We start from the raw sequence: 17820 nt of genomic DNA, 5'->3' as shown, positions 1-17820 counted from the left end.
CTCCATCTTCAGCTGTTTTTGGTCTCTTGTATAACCTGTCTCCGGCGGCGAGGCGATTGTCACGTGTTTGATTCGTCATTGCTCGAAATCAAATGGCTGTACGATCTTTACTGCGCAGCGTTTAGCCTTATTCCCTAGGCTCAGTTGGATATCACTAAGATTTGGAGGCTGTCACTTCCATGCGGACTCATCATCTGCAAGCTGATGTTCCACCGGGTATCCTTCTCGGCTCGCCTGTGTCGATAACAACCCATCTCCGTGGTCGTGTTTTTATAAGCCTCAGCGGGCGGCAGGGAATACTGACTGGCATCAAATATCGTCGAACTTGTGGTACCGCTCGCCGTCGCTGCGTGGGTTGGTTCGGCTTTTTTTATATGGCTTGGCATGGGTTCTCGGACGCCAGGATTCGGAACCACAAGTCGTCTGTTTTCGGGTTTTACGCTACTATTCATTGGACGACCGAGCAAGAAATGGCCTTACGACAGTTCATGGTGCCCTGCCGTCTTATGATGACCGTGTCTTGCCCAGCTTGTACTGCCGTCCCTGGTTTGCACCTTCCTGGCTTTTGAGGATGTCCCGAAGCTTAGTGAACCCAGGAGATCTTCGAGATCAAGGCTATTCTATTATCGATTATAGTGTTGCCGTAATGGTCATATTATAATCCTTTGGGTTTGGGTTGGGTTGGGATTTTTTTGGCTCCTGGAGGACAGGAGTTCGAAATCGCCGGCGGCCATTCTTTCGCTACGCTGGCTTGTTGAGAAAGCTACTGAATGTCAGGCGATATCCAAGTTCAAAGCCATATTACCATCGATTATAGTGTTGCCGTAATGGTCATGTTATAATCCTTTGGGTTTGGGTTGGGTTGGGATTTTTTGCTCCGGAGGACAGGAGTTCGAACCCGCGAAAGAACTGCCACGCTTTTTGCAGCCACGCTCGATAGCATGTCAAGAAACACCCTCAAATCGGTTTACTTCCACCCCGGCAAGTAATGGAAGGCCCGAAACGCTGCCCGATATGGGGTATGGCATTGAAGCATCCACTGGCACTTTCTTCCATTCCTTGTCATTCCTTGATAAGAGGAGTGGCCTCTTGATGGCCCAGGTAAACGGCAATCTCCTGTTGTGGTGGCAGGAACGGTGCCAGAAGTGCTTGCCGGGCGTTGATTCCACAATACTTTCGAATCCATATTCTTGCATGTTCAAGGGCCGTCGATACGCCCTTGCTTGCTTTTGTCCATGGTCTGAATTGCGCGCCATCACATTCTCAGCACCGTCTCAAGTCACCTGAAGCGCCTGTCTTCTGCATTATCGTTTGCTCAAGGCTTATTTCATACGCGGGCCTGTTGGTCTAGGGGTGGCCCCCGTACCGGCCAGCTGGCCCGCCGCGGAGGTTGGGCGGGACTTTTTGCTCAGGGTTCGAGCCTGCCCTGCGGCTTCCTTTTATTCACTTGGATAAATTAGCAGCGCTCACGCTTCGCGTTAGAACGAGCTTTTCGGTTGCATGGTACATGCAAGCTCTTAACCTGGGTCTATAACCCAATATCTCCCTTGAGGATGCTCATGGTGCGAGTTTCTGATTGTGCCCATGTTTCTAGGCTGTATATACGGTCTTAGAAGGTGAGTGCTTTTTTCATGCCTTTCCCGGTCTCCCGGCTCTGGTGGTCATGGTTTTCCACTTTCATGCCTTCTTCCCAGAACTATCGTCGAATTGCAGCGAGGCCAAACTGTGTAGTTTCGTTGGAGAGCGCTATGGTCTGTAAGCGCCGAGGGACCGCAACCAATCCCTGATATCGGCCTTGGATCAACTTGAATTGTAGGTAAGATGGCGGCAAGGTGTACTTAGCCGTAGCGTAGTTAAATAATCACATTTTCTACAAAGCTATTCTCAGTTGTTTACCTACTGGGTGAGGGACGATTATTGGGAGCGCCAGACAGGCTACTCCCACCTTCCAACCTTCCAAGTCCTAGACTATGCCTTGATTTGGAAGGAGCTACAAGTGTCAGGCACTTGCCAGGAATTATCTACGGTGGCAGAGTGTCGGTCGTTCGGTCAACTTAGCCAATGCCACCACGGTACCTATCGCTCGACTCCTGACTATTCCTAGTGCCACCGGCAAGATGCCAGTCCGAGCTACGATCGTTTCACTGGGGATGGTCACGGCTGCGGTGCCTGTGATCCTGGTCTCGTTGCTGGCACGCAGAACGAGAGGACTCGCGTCCGACGAAGTGGCCGAGATCTCCTTCAAAGAAGATCTCAATCGATCATTGGCTCGAGGGTGAGGCAGACTTTGGTGGCACTGGTTCTTATACTGATTTTGTCCGAGCAGCCTCCTCTCCATCCTCCCTCTCGAGACGATCCGCCGATTCTTCAAAGCACGGCCAGTCAAGTCCATCATGATGTCCAGGCGGTTCAAACCTTTCATGGATCAGCTATTTATACGGGTAAACAGCGAGACATGCAACGGATATTGGATCTGCAAAGGCCCACCAGGAAAGCCGCTTGTACCAAAGGAGAGTGACGTCGTTCTTCTCTGGTTTCATGGAGGCGGCTATTGCTTCGGTGATCCGTTGAGACCCGCCGTCAATCTACTTCGAGTCGCAGAAATTGCAGCCGCCCGAGGCATTTCGATGAGCATATTCTCGGTCGAGTATACCCTGGCACCCGCCGCTACGTTTCCAAGTCAGCAACGCGAGGCGGTTGCAGCATATCAGTATTTTCTCAAAGACGAGGGCATCCCTGCGGATAAAATCATCATGGGAGGAGAGTCGGCTGGAGCCCATTTGCTTCTTTCTTGTCTCATGGGTCCGCCTGATAGCTTACCAAGGCCCAAAGGTGCTTTGTTGCTCTACCCCTGGGTCAATCTTACCAACCACTCACCTACATTCGAGAGCAACCAGCACAAGGACGTGCTCAGCAAGCGGCTTCTTGACCGTTGCGTTGAGAGGGCTATTGGAGAGCGAGGTCGTGTCGACGCGCTGAATCTTGAGAATCTTCTCAAGCAGTGGAAACCCGGGACTGAGAAGACCTGGAAGGGAATCTTGCCAGCGTACACTTGGGTCCATGTTGGCTCACATGATGTATTTCTACACGATGTTACGACCTTCGTTGAGAATGCCCGAAAAGATGGGGCGCGCGTGGACTTGGATATCGCCGATAAACGGCCACATGCCTGGAACTTTGCAGTGGACAGAGATTGGGTGGATTTGTACTGCGGACTAAGACCTCGTACCCTGGTGCCGGTTGGGATGATGCCTGGAAGTGCCGCTATTGCGGAGGGGTTCTTTAGGGTTTTTCATCAGGGGATGTGATAGTTTTTATCCTGCAACAGTACATGCTACGTGCTACATCGCTAAATCTTGCGGGATATCCCATGCGCATTGCGTTGTATTCTTTTGGGAGCCTGAGCCAGCGTTTTATTGAAGAGCCCTAGCTGTGTATGTATAATGTCAACGAAGAAAAAAAGTCATTGCAGCTATACCTCTGCCACCATTTATTTCCTGAACCTGACTCAATCTAAGCTGGAGCATCTGCTTCTTTTCAATGAAGCAATGAAGAAACGGGGAATGGGCACTTATCGAGAAACATATGAGTCTAACTCTGTCAATGTTAGCAGCTAACATTGAAGAAGGGAGCTCACCAAAGTCATTTTTGGGAGATGTTGTCCGGCTTGCCCTACGGATAGATGTTAGTACCTGGAGGGATTGGAGTGAACATACCTGATTTCATAGAGGGTGACGAGGCGAGTCGTGCCAGTCTACAGACATTAGCTATTGGCAGTTGGAGGGGGTTACCTGGCTTAAGTGGGATAGTGGGATGCGCCGTGAAGGAAGTTTGTCCAGTCCTACAGTTGTCAGCAGGAAATGCAGAGTTGCGGCACGTACCTGATTGATTCTGTATAGGATCCCAAGTCTATACCGCTCCTATAATCTCTGGTGGATATGACGCTAAGAGGGAGCTTACCTCGTTTTGGCTGTATAGATATTGCCAGAGGCTTGTCTTCCTATCTATCGACGTTAGCCATTAGCATCGGGAAATAACTTACATGGCTGCTTTATGGATGTAGTGAGAGGCTTATTCTGCCTGGTTCTTTGAACGTCAGCTATTAAGATACCTGGAGAGCTTACCCGACCCCATGTAGGGCTTGAAAGAGGCCAATCCGGCTCTATAGATGTTAGCAATCGAGTAATGGGAGAAATATACCTGTTCATGCAAAGAGTTTTAGGTCATGATCCGGTGCTAGCTATTGACGTTAGCAACTAAGGATCCTGAAGGTGAACATACCTGTTTCATAGGGCTTAAGAAATGCTAAGCAGGTATAATCTGCTGATGTTAATGGTATAGAAAGTGGAGGCCACTTACCTGGTTTCGTACATGATTGTGGGAGGCAAATCAGTCCTATAGATGTGAGAATCTAGTTGGGCGGTCCCTAACTTACCTGTTTTTGTTTGTACAAGCATTACTTCAGGCTTGACCGGCTTCCCCTACAATCTTTCGCAACGAGGGACAATTCAGGAGACCGCACCTGCTGTGTATGGCTCAGAAGCAATCCGGTTTGATCTCAAGGCATTAGTGATCAACATACCACAGGGGGAACATACCTGGGCTCCAGTGAAGCTCGGAAGAAGCCAAAGCCCCACAGATGTCAGTGATTTGGAAATCGGGGACCACTCACCTAGTTCCGTATACCTAGAGTTCCAAACGCGTCACTTGGGTTGTATCTACAAATGTCAGCAATGAGGGTATTTAGGGTAACATACCTGATCTTGTAAAGACAGAAGAAGCCAACCCGGTTCTAAGGGAGCCGATCAGGAATGGTTTGTTTTAAGGTAAACATAGCTCGTCCCCCTGCCTTGGATGGCTGCCTGTCAAAAGGGTGAGAGCGAGTCTATGGTTCGAATAAAAGAGAAGAGAAATATTAGAAGACTTACACGCTGGGCATCTGCAAGGTAGATAGATCACTTTGCAGCGATATCTGCTTCAGTTAGCAAGAGAGAGGGAATGGTAAAAAGCTCACAGTAGAGAAAATGTCATTGTAGCAGTAGCTGATTGATGTGCCTCAGAACTCTTGGGGTTTGGGGCCTTTTATAGCATGGACGACAAAGAGATTGGCTTCTTTGGACCGCTGTTTCAAAGCCGTTCATGGCATTATGCTCGGCATGAAAGCACATTCCATGTCCTTGGTTGTCTTGGCGAGTTCTACTATGTACTATCAAAGCGTTTTCAGTGAGTTTAATGTCCGTTGTGTCCAAGAAAACCTCTTCAAGAAATCAAGTCTAAATCAGATTAGCTTTCTCTAAACAAAGAACCACTCCTAAAAAACAAGAAATCATTGTTCTATGTTCTTTGTCTACATCTTGCCAAAACAATAGATCTAACCGTCTAGCATCTATACACGGACTCCATTAACTTCCTTTCCAGCCGGAACCTTCGCCGCCTCCCGCTCAGCCGTGCTAAGCTGCAAGCCCTGATCATCCCAGCCCTGTACACCCTGCTTGTACAACTCCTTTTGCTTCTCACGGTCCGCCATGGGACCCTTCTTTCCGCGGCGCTCGCGAGACTCGACAGTCTCAACTAGGCTCGCGTTATCCGTGTCCAGCTTGTGGCCTTCCAGGTCGTCGAGATCGACTTTGTCCGAGAAAGTATATGTGCGGTATTCCGTGTTGGTCCAGCCGGTTCCTAAAGACATCCATAGTTAGAGATGCGTGGTGGGTAGCGTATACGAGGCGGCGGAACTAACCCTGAAACTGGCTGCTGTTCTCCCAATCCTCAGTGAAGTAATGCAGCACACCGCCGTGCGAGACCATCACGATTTCCTTCTCCGGCCGGGCCTTCAGCCAGCGTCGCGCGTCGCGCGCACGCGCCCCGACCGCAGCGTTGGTGGGTGCGTAGCGACCAGTCTGCCAGCCAAACGGAACAGTATTAGCCAGCCTGCTCACCCTGATAACTCGAAAGACCATACCTTGACATTCCACCCCTCATGCACCAGACTTGCATCAACAGGTAATCCCTTCTCCTCAATCTCCTTCCGGAGTGCACTGGGGTCAGACCCCGTATCGCAAGCAACGTCACTTGTCTCCTGGATATCCGGTAGCAGGATCAACTTCATGTCAGGGTTGGCCTTGAAGACGGGCCCGAAGCTCTGCAGGGCCGTGTACATTGTGCGGCGGAGGGGCGAGGCAACGACCAGGTCGATCTTGTCGTGGCGGGGGAAAGAGGCGCGGAGTTTCTCGCATTGTTCGTTGCCCAGGTCTGTCAGGGAGGGGTCGGGGATGACGTGGTTCTCTGTGCAAAGGTTGTGCAGGCCCTGGATGTTCTCGACTTAGTTATTGGGGGTCTATAAAGGTTGGTATTGAGGAAGACGATACCTGGGCGTGGCGAACGCAGTGAATGATAGGAGGCATAATTATGATAGTAAGGCGGGGTAGCGGGGCAGAGAAGAGAGTGACAGTGGTCTTTGTAGCGATTGATTAAGTTTCTGAGGAGATGAAAGAGCGAAGGAGGAGAATGGAGGGAAGGCCGATTTAACCATTGAGGGAGATGAGGCGATGACTCGATGGCTAATGGTTAATCGCGGGAAAAGCTCACCGTGGCCCAAACTGGAGCCTTCGTTGGTGGAGCTGTGGCTCCAAGAGTCAAGACTGGGAGAACTTACACTGTGGAGAAGGGTCTGTGAGTTGCAAATTCAATGATGTGAGGCAAAAAGTACAGCGAAAAAAGCTCTTGTTGCTATAAAGCACAAAGTCATGCCGAGCATCAACAACCTGGTTGTGTAGTGTAGTGGTTAGCACAAGCGGTTTTGAGGCAAATCTTCCGCTTATCCCCGGTTCGAACCCGGGCATAACCTTTTGTATTTGGCCCTGCTTGGGCCTCGTTTTTTATCAAATGGCATAAAAATATTATGCACCGCCCAGCCTTGCAATAAACTCCTTCTTCAGCTCTTCAGAAGGGTCATGTAGTCAACAAGATAGTGGCAAAAAGTCTCGGTATCTACGATGAATACCTAGGAGAGACAGGGTCACAGATTACTAGGAGAGTGTAGTTTATTGATCTAGCTATATACGTTCAGAATATACTCCAGAGACGCCAGGCAGCCGGTCCATCACGCAACGCCGAATCCCCGCGCATTCTCTAACGCCTTGTTGAGCTTCTCTTCTAGGACGGGCTTCGAGGAGTACTCTGGCAGCAGAAGTCGTCCAAAGCAGGTCAAACTGGTCGGAAGACGCTGCAAGTCGAGTCAGTCAAGTTCGGTTGCATTTCGGGCTAGTTAAACTTACAGCATCACCTACGCCGTTCTTCTGGATCACAAACATGATGCTCGAAATCCCGTTGACAGGCACCCGGTCACTGGCGGTGACAAACTCCAGCAGCTGCGCCTTCTTCTCGGGGCTGAATGTATGCGCGATACTCCAAAAGTCCTGTATCACTCGGTGACCCGCACCGAAGCCGCCCTCGTACCGCGCATGGCGTTCCAGCTGTGCCATGTCAATCTCCTGGATGCCCTCAACCACGGTCTTCAACGCTTCCGGGGTGAAGATAGACAGAGATGGCCGGTCAAGGCACGTATAGAAGCCGTGTGCAAAGGCCTCAAATTGGGGACGAATAGATTTGTCGGTCAGCCAGAAAATATAGTCCTTGACAAATTGCACACGGTTCTCGTTGGTCACTAGAGAAGCTTCCTCGGCCGGCGATGTCGGCGATGGCAAAGGAGGCAAGCTTATGGCGGACTTCGCAGCGCCATCATGTGAGTCAGCTGTTTCGGCAGCCATTGAAGACGGTGGGCTTAGGCATGCCAGGTCTGTATAGCGGCGGACATCAGACCAAGAGGGAGAATGTCGCACAGAACGACCAGACTGCGGAGGTAACGGAATCGGCCAGGGTGCATCTCTGTCGACCTTTTCCATGTCGACAGTCTCAACGCGGCCGAATGCCTCAAAACCGAATTCATACGTTCTCATGAAAATATCACCGACATCGCCTTCACTCCAGCGTAGTAGCTCTTCCAGGCCACGGGTAAGCTCCGGCCATCCGTCGCGAATATGGTCCAGGTGCTTTACCTTCAGCCCCAGTAGCTTTCGATAAAATGCCGTAGGAAGATTCACGGGAAGCGTTAGGCCGTTGTAAACTGCAAGTGACATCAATAACCCAAGAAGTTCGAACTTGTACAGTGGTTCCCATGAGCAAGGTTGAAACCATGAGCAACGAGTGCGGCTATCCGTCGTGAACATGCCATAGGATGGATCAAGAGCCTCCGCCATTAGCAGTCGGAAGAATTCTTGCTGAACGCCACCATGATCGAGCCCTTCTTCCCCTTCATCCATACCCATTTGGACTTTCAGTGGCCGCATAAGCTCACGTCTCTCACGCCGCCAAAGCTGGTTCAAAGCGTCTGTGAGTATGTTATCTCGTCGGATAACAAGAACAAGATAGGTGGTCATTGAGGTTCTCATCCTCGCAAGAAGGCCAACATCATCCTGAATATCGATAGCACCAAAGGCAGTCTGAGTCACATGCCTCGTGGTTGTCATGGCGGCTTCGTAATATTTCGACATTGCGGAGTAGTTGAGAGCACGAAAATATGTCACCAGCGCCGACGGGGGGAATAGGAAGGAGAAAGACAACAGGTGTAGTGTCTTATTACTGGGTACTCGTGCCATCCATTGAACGGGCATCTCAAGCGGATCCAGGCGTTCAGAGAGGAAAGGAGTGTGGAAGTCCTCGGACGTGAGGCCCAGGCGATTCCGCTCTCGATGAAGCACGGATAATATCTGCACGACACCCCCTTCGGAGCTGCTTCTGGAAATTTCAGGATCTCCACCCCAGGTCTTCATGAAAAGAGTACGTAACCACTCAGTGATTATGGCGGGCGTACTAGGGGAGCGCAAGCTCGAGCGCTCGTCATTCTTTGACCCGATCACAAGATCATGATGCTGACCGAGGGTATCGATGAAGTTATCCAAAACGTTGCCCTTCCGTTTCAAAGATTCTGGTGTATACCCGGAGCGAGTTTTTGATATCTCGTGAAAAGCCAGCCTCGCGGTAAGGGCACGTACCAATCGATCAATTAATCGAAGAGCCAGCTCGTGTTCCAGCACGTCTGTGGCTTCAATTACAACCCGAGCGTCATCCAATCCAAACATCTCCATAACCGCACTCATTGCCACGTTCCCAGTGGATCGCATCCGAATCATACCACTCCAAGTTGCAGGATTTAGTTCAGGCACAGAACTTGCCAATGCAAACAGGACAACCGCTGTCACATCAGCTGCATTGGCATCAGTAACGTACTGCTGGCTGGCAGTCTCAGACGCACGGCGAATGATTATGGGAGCTGAGACAGCTGTGGCAGGGTTGGAATTGGAAGACGAACGTCGGGAGAGTCTTCCTGACGTCGACAGCTCTCTGGGCGGAACAAATAGTGCCTCCAAAGCATTCCAGAGACTGTGGAAGATGATATCCCTCGGGCAAATGGAAAACAGTTTGCGTAGTGCCGGCTGCAGCTGCTGAAGGTTGAGCTTGGAACCCTCGAGGATCCCATTGAGGGGACTCGAATCATCGCGAAATGAGCGTAACAGCTGTCGACTACTCCCAAGAGCATAGAAAACACTCTGAGTTATGAATGCGAACACTGTGCGCTGCCGAGGTGTTGCAATTCGCCATTCCGTATCCTCGAAACTGCCGCTGACTTCCATCAGAGCCAGCTCCTCCCTCCATTTCTCAGCTTCCTCGTCAGAAATTATCAGCAGCTGTCGTAAACCGTCGATGATCTCACTGTTGAGATGACTGAGTGATTGGATAGCAGATGTTTCCTGCACCAATTGTGGGCTATGGTGGCGGCGGCGGTCAGAGGCTGGTTGGTACTTAGGAGAGATTTCATCCTTGGATCCGGAAGTCTCCTGGGTGTTTGAGGACTGAACGTCATTCAAGAACTTAGCCCCGTCCCAAGAGACACGCCTCTCTTTCTTGGCTTTCTCATGCGAACGAGTGACGTTTGTGTCAGCGGCTCTTCCACGATGTTTCTGGGGGCGATGCTTAAGCGCCGGTGGCGAAGGAACATTGGCGAATCCATCAACACTGGTACTCGCGTGCGCACTCACTGAAAGCTTCCGCGCTGGTTTCAAATCCGGCAAGGATTTATCATCAAGGCTTGATTTTGAGTTCGACCTCCGCAAGTCAGTCTCGGTCAAGGATAATCTTTTGAATTGCTGATTCGGTAATTTCAACTCCACTGCAGTTGTTTGTCCTCCCGTGCTCCGCGACGAAGGTGTATGGGGGTTGCTTCCACCGTTGACTTGATACGGGCGCTGTTTGTAATGAGGTTGGTCCTTATCTGAATCCATGTGTGCCTGGCAAGTATCCGAATTCGGTGACCGGGGGTTTTCTCGATAGTGCGGGCGTCCATGGTCAAGGTCAAAAGAGCCGGGAGAGCGTCGTAGCGGTAGCCATTCGATCATTCGCAGTGACAGCGTATCAAATAGATTCTGAGTGAAAGACTTGGGGTCTTTCATGCGTAGGACCGGGCTGTTGCTAGGCTCCGGCGACCCGCGCAATGGTGAAGAACTCAGCGGAACATCATTTCCCAAGTATCGCACCTCCGGTTTTTCGTCTCCCACGCTATCGGTCGGTGTGCCCTGTAAACGATTCCTCTTGGATCTCTCTGATGGTGTGATCGAGACGGGGCGATCGCGAATCGGGCTTTGACCGGAGGATGCATGGTTTCGACGTCTCGACCGGCGCGCTGTGTCCTGAGATGACAGCTCGGTGTGTACACGGGGAGGGTTGCGACAAAGTCCCGTTTCCGCATTGTCTAAGCTTGCTAGGTAGCAAGCCAGGGTCCGCGCGCTTAGATCGGTGTAACGGCGATAGGGTCCTTCTGTCACCCTCCTGCGATAGCTAGCACATGTTGGGGTTTGGCAATTGGGCGCTTGACATCCGTAGAGTAGTTGATTTTTATACCTAAGGCACCTGATGTTAGTCTACATTATCAACCCACGCGGCCGACCATGGGTGCGCATATACTCGCCTTCGAACCAGGATATTGAAATGCCGCCGCCGTTCGTCACGATACCACAATAGGACTTGCGCGGGATCCGAAACATCAACAGTGTTCCGAGAGATAATATCTGGGGCACCCTGCGGAAGTTTAGACCTATGGCACTGTGACCGGTCGATAGCGATGCCAGGACGCGAACCCTCGTGGGAGCTCACGGACGGCCCGCGGAGCCTGGTCATGTCTGCGCTGCGCGGAGCATAACTCGAAATGATATAGGTGTAAGAGGCGCGTCGCTAGTGAGCGGCGGATATCGACGTCAGATGATGACCTAGTGCGCGAGCATATACTGATAATAAGAGTCTAAACGGTTGGCCGGGGTGTTGGAAGAGCAGTCACCTCCGCGTTCAGATGGAGTCTCGGTATCCGGAGTGGTGACTGATTGATGAGTCAGCTGTCTGGCACCCAGGGTCCCCTGTTCTGATAGTTACTTTGTATCCATGCTATGGAATATGTGCTATGGATATTTTTATATGTTATGGTTATATTATGAACCCTGTCCGTATCATGGATGCCTGGACAGGCGGATGTCGATTGCCAGGTTCAGCCCCAATAGCCTGCTGATTCTACGCATCTTCAACCTCCACAATAGCAACGTCGAAGCGCCTATTTTCCAAAGCTTCAGAACTTATTTTTACTTACAGCTATGGTACGACTACGCATTTACATTCATACGAAACAAAGATGTACAAGAGAGGCTCATTGATAACTGATAGCTGAGTCCTGCAGACACCGATATATATATAGAAGCCACTCCAATGCACAAGCAAGACAAAAACACCAAAGCCTCCATACCAAAACTTGTAGGCCTCAAGGTAGTCCCCACAAACGATCTCACAGGGCCAGTCCATTCCTGCTCCGGGTCAGGCTCATGTAGAACCGCATCAGAGCCTGGTTCTTGTTCGTTTCCGATAACACCAAAGCGTCCTAAGCTAGCTTGATTCTGTCAGACAGGTTCAAAAGACGTTGGTTCAGAAGACCTTGAAATACTCTACTCAAAAAGCTCCTTGCCCTCGGAAAGTACTCGACGTTCTGCCACTCTTATTTTTGTTGATGGTACTCCGTACAACCTCTGGCCTGCATATACAGATCCGCCCTGTCTCGTTAGTTCCGCTAGGGCTCATAGTCAGGAGCACTGACTATTCAAACAGGACGCAATGATTTTATGCAGGTGTAGTATAAATGGATGCACTAACTATAAGCGGACTAGTTCGAAGAGGGGCATTATCGGTTGATATTATCAAGCATTTTTGATGATCGAATTCAAGAGACCTGTGGCGACTATTCAGCTCTCAACTCTTCATATAATCTGGTGGACGCCGACAGAAATTAGCATCCCTCCCGTACTTCTTGTTGAGTTCGCTACGTTTGTCTGAGCGAGTTTGATATTTTTGTCGCCTTTCGCACAACCGCCGCAACCACCAAGACTCACACAAACATCGCTCTATCGAATCCCATAAAGCGTCGACCTCCTCTAAAACTATGGCAGACCTTCCCTACACCTGCAACACTTGTTTTGTTGCCTTCCGCAGCAGCGATGGTCAGCGCGACCATATGCGCACCGATTGGCAGTATGTTTCTTTGAGCGCCGCATGCCACTGCCGGAAGAGATAGCTGATTTTTGCGTGTCCAGTCTTTATAACATGAAACGTCGTGTTGCCTCTCTTCCACCGGTGTCCCAGGAGATTTTCAACGAAAAGGTCCTCGCCGCCAAGGCCTCCTCCAACGCCGCCGCCGCCAAGGCCTCGTTCGAGAAAACCTGCGTCGCCTGCCAAAAGACCTTCTACAGCGAGAACTCTTACCAGAACCATGTGAAGAGCTCAAAGCATAAGGCTCGCGAGGCGCGACTGAACCGGGATAATGCCGATGACACCTCGTCCGTTTTGAGCTCGACCTTCTCTCTCGGAGAACCCATCAACAAGCCTCGCGAGGCCGATGTAGCCACCGTTACGGAGGGTCTGAAGGGAGCGACGATCGCGGAGGAAGATGAAGATGAGGAGATTGCCGACGCGGACTCTTACTCATCCTCTCACTGCCTATTCTGTAACGAGGAGTCGTCGAGCATCGAAGAGAACACCGACCACATGTTCAAGAGCCACGGCATGTTCATCCCGGAGCGGACATACCTTGCAGATCTAGAAGGCTTGATCCGCTACCTCTACCGGAAAATTAACGAGAACAGCGAGTGTATCTACTGCCATTCCATCCGAAACAGCCCCGCCGGTATCAAGACGCACATGAAGGACAAGGGCCACTGCATGATCGCCTTCGAGACCGAGGCGGAGCAGATCGAGATCGGTCAGTTCTACGACTTCCGAAGCACCTACTCAGATGACGAGAACGACGAGGACTCTGAAATGGTCGACGGCGGCGTCAAGGTCTCGGGCTCCGACGAAGACGAAGGCTGGGAAACGGACGCCTCATCCGTCGACGAGGATGACGATGAAGGCTTCGCAAAGAACGCCCCTGCAGTCTACAGAACCGAATACGAACTCCACCTCCCATCCGGCCGGACCGCAGGTCACCGCTCTCTCGCACGATACTACCGCCAGAATCTGCACAACTACCCCACGGCCGATGAGCGGTATGCCCGCCAACTCGCCATCGAGAACGGCGAGATCGAGGAGGAAGAGAAGCCCCGCGGCCGTAACGCCACCCGTGCCCTTGTTACCCGTGCTAACGGCGGCACTGGTATGATTGGAGTCGGAGACATCGAGAAGCGCAATGTCGTCGAGAGCGAGCGCAAGGAGCGGACTCGTGCTATCCGTCAAGAACAGCGGTACACAGCTCGTGTTAACCGGGCTGCTAACAACCAGAAGCACTTCAGGGTAGGCAGTTTCCTTCCGTCCGTGGTTCCCATTTCGCTAATGAATATCATAGGATCCTTTGCTACAGTGATTTTACTCGCATTTGGGCTGGAGTCGTTTGGGTCCGGAGTGGTCTGGGGACGTTACTGTTGCATTGCATGTTAGATCGCAGCCTTGACGAATTGACGACGTTTGTTTGAATTTGTTCATGATCTTAATGGATAGATTGAAAAGTATATTTGCTATAGAACCCTTGATTTCAGGGGCATCAGATAGGATTTTCCCACAAAGTAGATACGAGCTGCAAACGTTCTCCCAGACGCCCAGACGCCCAGACGGCATGCCGGGCATCGTGGACACAAAAGGCATCTGAAGAACCTTGATGTAGTGCGAATAACCGGCAGGGGAACTATGTCTCTCTTCAAGATAAGGAATGCTATATCTACCTGGTGTACGATATACCCGATTTGGCTGACAGATATGGAATTGGAAATCGGCTCTCGACCGAGTCACTTATTAGATTGGCAGAAAAAAAGGAAAATGGCCGGTCTAGCTAGATTGAACGCAACTAAAGGTAAAGGAAATAATATATAATAATAGTAATGTATGAGGGAACAAACGAGTACAAGCGACGCGCATACGGCTATGACAGACTGGCTGAACAGAAGCGCCCTTTTCATGCATAAAGGGAAAGATAGTGACAAAGGGAGGACAAGAATGTAGCTTTCCGACCGGCAGAAGGAGAAGATTAGGAAGACCGGGAAATAGGTAGCTTGGGTTAAGGTAGTAGGGGTGTTTCCTCGTCTCTATTATTGGAGTCTCTGCTCTTTTTATGTCTCCGATGGCGGCGCTTCTTCTTCGATTGTTCGGAAGGCTCACCATCTGTGTCGTTGAGATCGATGACTTCGCTGCCCTGGCGAACTGGGAATTTTGGCTTGGATGATCCCTCGCCGTCAGAAGAGCTGTTGCTACTTGTTGTATGGAGGACGACCTTTCGGATGCCGTTGACATCGACAATGTGTTCGGTGATGCTTCCACTGCGAGCGGGACCCCGATGGATGTAGCTGCTGCTATAATTGGGATCCACATCTGATCCTGCAGAACCGGTGCGCCGACTGTTTGCGGACTGTGGCACGCTATCTTGCTCCTCTGTAACCTGCTCAGGTATTGACACTGTCTGGCCGCTCTTCGCCAAGGGCTCCGGGGATTTTTGACCGTTACTGTTCATTAGCACGGCGTGCGCACCATCTCTGGGATTTAACCCGCTTGACGTCAAAGCAACCGTGTCAGAAATAGCAGGCAACCCAAGTGACTGATGCCGGGCATGCTCGACCACAGAATCGATATCTGTCTGCCCCGAGCGCGAAGGGGATGATATGCTTGAGCGTTTGATTTTCACGTTCTGGTACCGAGTCTGTCGAGGACGGCTGGCGAGGTTGGAAGGGCCGAGATGCTTCAGGTGTTCGCGGAGTTCATCTGTTGAACCGAGGCGGGTGACCAGAGCATCAACTGAGTGTCTCTCTTTGTCTCCTTGCGATCGGCGGAGTTGGAAGCGTGCTAGGGGTGCCTCAACAGAGCTTCGACGACGGGTAACAGTGTGGCCTGTAGTTGCTGGTGAATCACCGCCCACATCCACCAAAGGCCCTTGGTTGGCAAGAGCAGGAGGATCCTCGACAAAACGGCCTTTGGGGACGCGCGAATAGGGAGCAGGGTTCATACGCCGAATCGCTTTGTGGACGTCCACAAATACATCTGACTCGTCAATAATTTCCCTGTCAAGGAACGAATCAGTCTTTGAGTTCTTTAAGTTCATAAGGGGCAAGTACTTACTCGCCAATCAGCTCCTCGATAACGTCCTCCAGTGTAACCACACCTAATGCGCCACGATCCTCACCGGGAAACTCCGAGACGAGAACCATGTGTGACTTTCCTTCTTGGAAAAAGTTGACGATATCTAAGCAACTTGTCTCTGGGCGTGTTTCCGGCAAAGTTGCCAGGGCAAAAAAACTGACTGGTTTACAATCCTCTGGATCATATGTGATGAGCATCTTGACTAGAAGCATACCGATGAAGTTCCTTGGGTTGTCGGGAGAGTGTATAGGAATTCTGGAATATCCTTGCGAAAGAATCAAGTCCATGGTTTGTTCGTCCAACACGGTATCTGCCGACATGGTGAAGACATCGTCCATTGGGGTCATTATAGTGCCAACAGACTTCTCCTTGAGATCTAGAACAGCACTGATAATGGTGACTTCGTCGGAGTTGAGCTGCTCCCCCGCCTCGCCCAATGTCTTATGGAGTGTTACGAGAGTCTTCAGACCTGCCTTCTTGTAAATTGTTCCGTGGTCCTCCCCTAACAGCTTGTCTAGTAGTTTGGCAACAGGCCAAGCCACGGGAGCCATGAGATACATCAGGCCCAGGACACAGGGGGCCATCCAAGCACCGATGGGAAGGCCGTAGCGGACGCAGATCGACTGAGGAACGATTTCACCGAAGATGACTGAGAACATTCGAAGACGAGTTAGAACATAATCCGTCGGAACAAAAGTTGTACCTTACCAATCAAGACTGTACTGCCCAGAACAGCGGGCCAACCTCCGCCGAGCGATCGGTCGAGGATAATAGGGAGAGTCTCGTTTGTTATGACATTGCTGAGCAACAGCGTCACCAGCACCCAGTGCTTTCCTCGCTTCAACAGTCGCAGTACGCTGGCCGCGTTTTTTCGTTCAGATGGGCTATCCCCTGATGTTTGAATGACTTGCAGATATACTTCATCCTGTAGATTATCGATAAGATCGGAGGATTAGCGGCGAACATTCCAAGCAGGATTCTAGTCGAAAGGGATCATACCTGGCCCATTAGAGCAATGGTCAAACCGGCGAACGCACCTCCCGCCAGCACGAGGGCGGCGGCCACCCCTAGATACAGCCATAGACTGGCGTCATTGGCCGGTAGTGCATGGGTCTCGGCATGAGCACCACCGTGACGGCGAGCAAGGAATTGGGAGGTTGGAGCGGCAGAAACGAGCGGGAGGTGGGAGAAAGAGAGCGCGAGGAATTTGCCCAGGCCCAAAGCGATAGGCCGTAAGGCCAAGGAGCGACTGGCAGATATGGCCATTACCGATGGGGAGAACAAAAGAAAAAGGAAAGGAATGAGAAGGGCCGCGGACAGGATCAAAGGGAGTCGAGGGACATTCTGGAGCTTCGCTGAATCGCTGCCAAGGAGGAGGCTAGACTAGTGGCGTACCTAATATGCTGCTGCTGCTCCGCGGGATGACGTTGTGGGGCCCAGTTTGCAAGTTGAGTCTTGCGGATACAACGACAATGGAGGTCAATCCAGAGACAACTGTGAGGGGTATTTAGGTGCCTAGGTGTTGATTCTCTTACTCCCTCGCGAAGGCCAATGTGTTGAACAAGGAAGTTTGCTCAGGTTGGATCAGCACCTGCGCAGGGCAAAGTAAAGGGGCCTCCATATCGGGTTAGCGTCCGTCCTACGGGTTCTTCACCAAACGACAGAGTATGGATTCTGGAGGAGTAATTCTGAAAACCTCCAGGAACCGCTACTATTCCATGTCGAAATGAACTAGGAAAGGAGTATAGATACTCAAAGCATCTGGCACACAATAAGCCCTGTTTACTTTCTCTTCCACTCTACGAAGGGTGTCAATGCTGGCCCGATGGTAGTTCAGAAATCGTTCTGCAAGAGAAGCAGAAACACAGCCTTAGAGGTGCCAGTGTTGGAATGGCGTTTGAAATTAACCACCTACCAAAGCATCTTTATTCTCAATAGATTAAAGATACTGGTGGAGGTCGTACGTGGATATTGATCTCCTGGGTACAGAATGATTCACAACGGGCCGTGGACCACCGGTATCTTAACAAAATAGTTGATTAAATCAAGCTCTGGTAGCTTTTCAAACCATCATAAACTATCCCATGCAATGCTAAGGCTGTCTATACAACCGCT

The 17820-nt window shown here is 51.0% G+C and overlaps 5 protein-coding genes across 5 annotated transcripts; 2 read left to right on the top strand and 3 right to left on the bottom strand.

The window, feature by feature from the left end:
- Positions 1–2117: 2117 nt before the first annotated feature.
- Positions 2118–3308, top strand: DSM5745_04765 (uncharacterized protein; the record flags this gene model as incomplete). The annotated part of the gene is made up of 2 exons (XM_026746781.1): positions 2118–2275; positions 2327–3308. 2 exons carry the CDS (start codon positions 2118–2120, stop codon positions 3306–3308), a joined length of 1140 nt encoding a protein of 379 aa, XP_026604261.1.
- Positions 3309–5386: 2078 nt separating this feature from the next.
- DSM5745_04764 (uncharacterized protein) lies at positions 5387–6157 on the bottom strand (the record flags this gene model as incomplete). The annotated part of the gene is made up of 3 exons (XM_026746780.1): positions 5387–5676; positions 5738–5897; positions 5960–6157. 3 exons carry the CDS (start codon positions 6155–6157, stop codon positions 5387–5389), a joined length of 648 nt encoding a protein of 215 aa, XP_026604260.1.
- A 942-nt stretch (positions 6158–7099) lies between these two features.
- On the bottom strand, positions 7100–11229 carry DSM5745_04763 (HECT domain protein; the record flags this gene model as incomplete). The annotated part of the gene is made up of 3 exons (XM_026746779.1): positions 7100–7222; positions 7275–10953; positions 10991–11229. The coding sequence occupies 3 exons, from the start codon at positions 11227–11229 to the stop codon at positions 7100–7102; spliced, it is 4041 nt and encodes a 1346-aa protein (XP_026604259.1).
- A 1300-nt stretch (positions 11230–12529) lies between these two features.
- Positions 12530–13945, top strand: DSM5745_04762 (putative C2H2 finger domain protein; the record flags this gene model as incomplete). Its single annotated transcript, XM_026746778.1, has 3 exons — positions 12530–12618; positions 12681–13875; positions 13943–13945. The coding sequence occupies 3 exons, from the start codon at positions 12530–12532 to the stop codon at positions 13943–13945; spliced, it is 1287 nt and encodes a 428-aa protein (XP_026604258.1).
- Positions 13946–14632: 687 nt separating this feature from the next.
- DSM5745_04761 (putative DUF21 and CBS domain protein (Mam3)) lies at positions 14633–16971 on the bottom strand (the record flags this gene model as incomplete). The annotated part of the gene is made up of 4 exons (XM_026746777.1): positions 14633–15626; positions 15685–16354; positions 16414–16630; positions 16705–16971. The coding sequence occupies 4 exons, from the start codon at positions 16969–16971 to the stop codon at positions 14633–14635; spliced, it is 2148 nt and encodes a 715-aa protein (XP_026604257.1).
- Between the last annotated feature and the right edge of the window lie 849 nt (positions 16972–17820).

Source organism: Aspergillus mulundensis (genome assembly GCF_003369625.1).
Source record: "Aspergillus mulundensis strain DSM 5745 chromosome Unknown scaffold_4, whole genome shotgun sequence".
Taxonomy (NCBI): Eukaryota; Fungi; Ascomycota; class Eurotiomycetes; order Eurotiales; family Aspergillaceae; genus Aspergillus; species Aspergillus mulundensis.
This window is presented reverse-complemented; position numbering and strand designations above follow the sequence as displayed.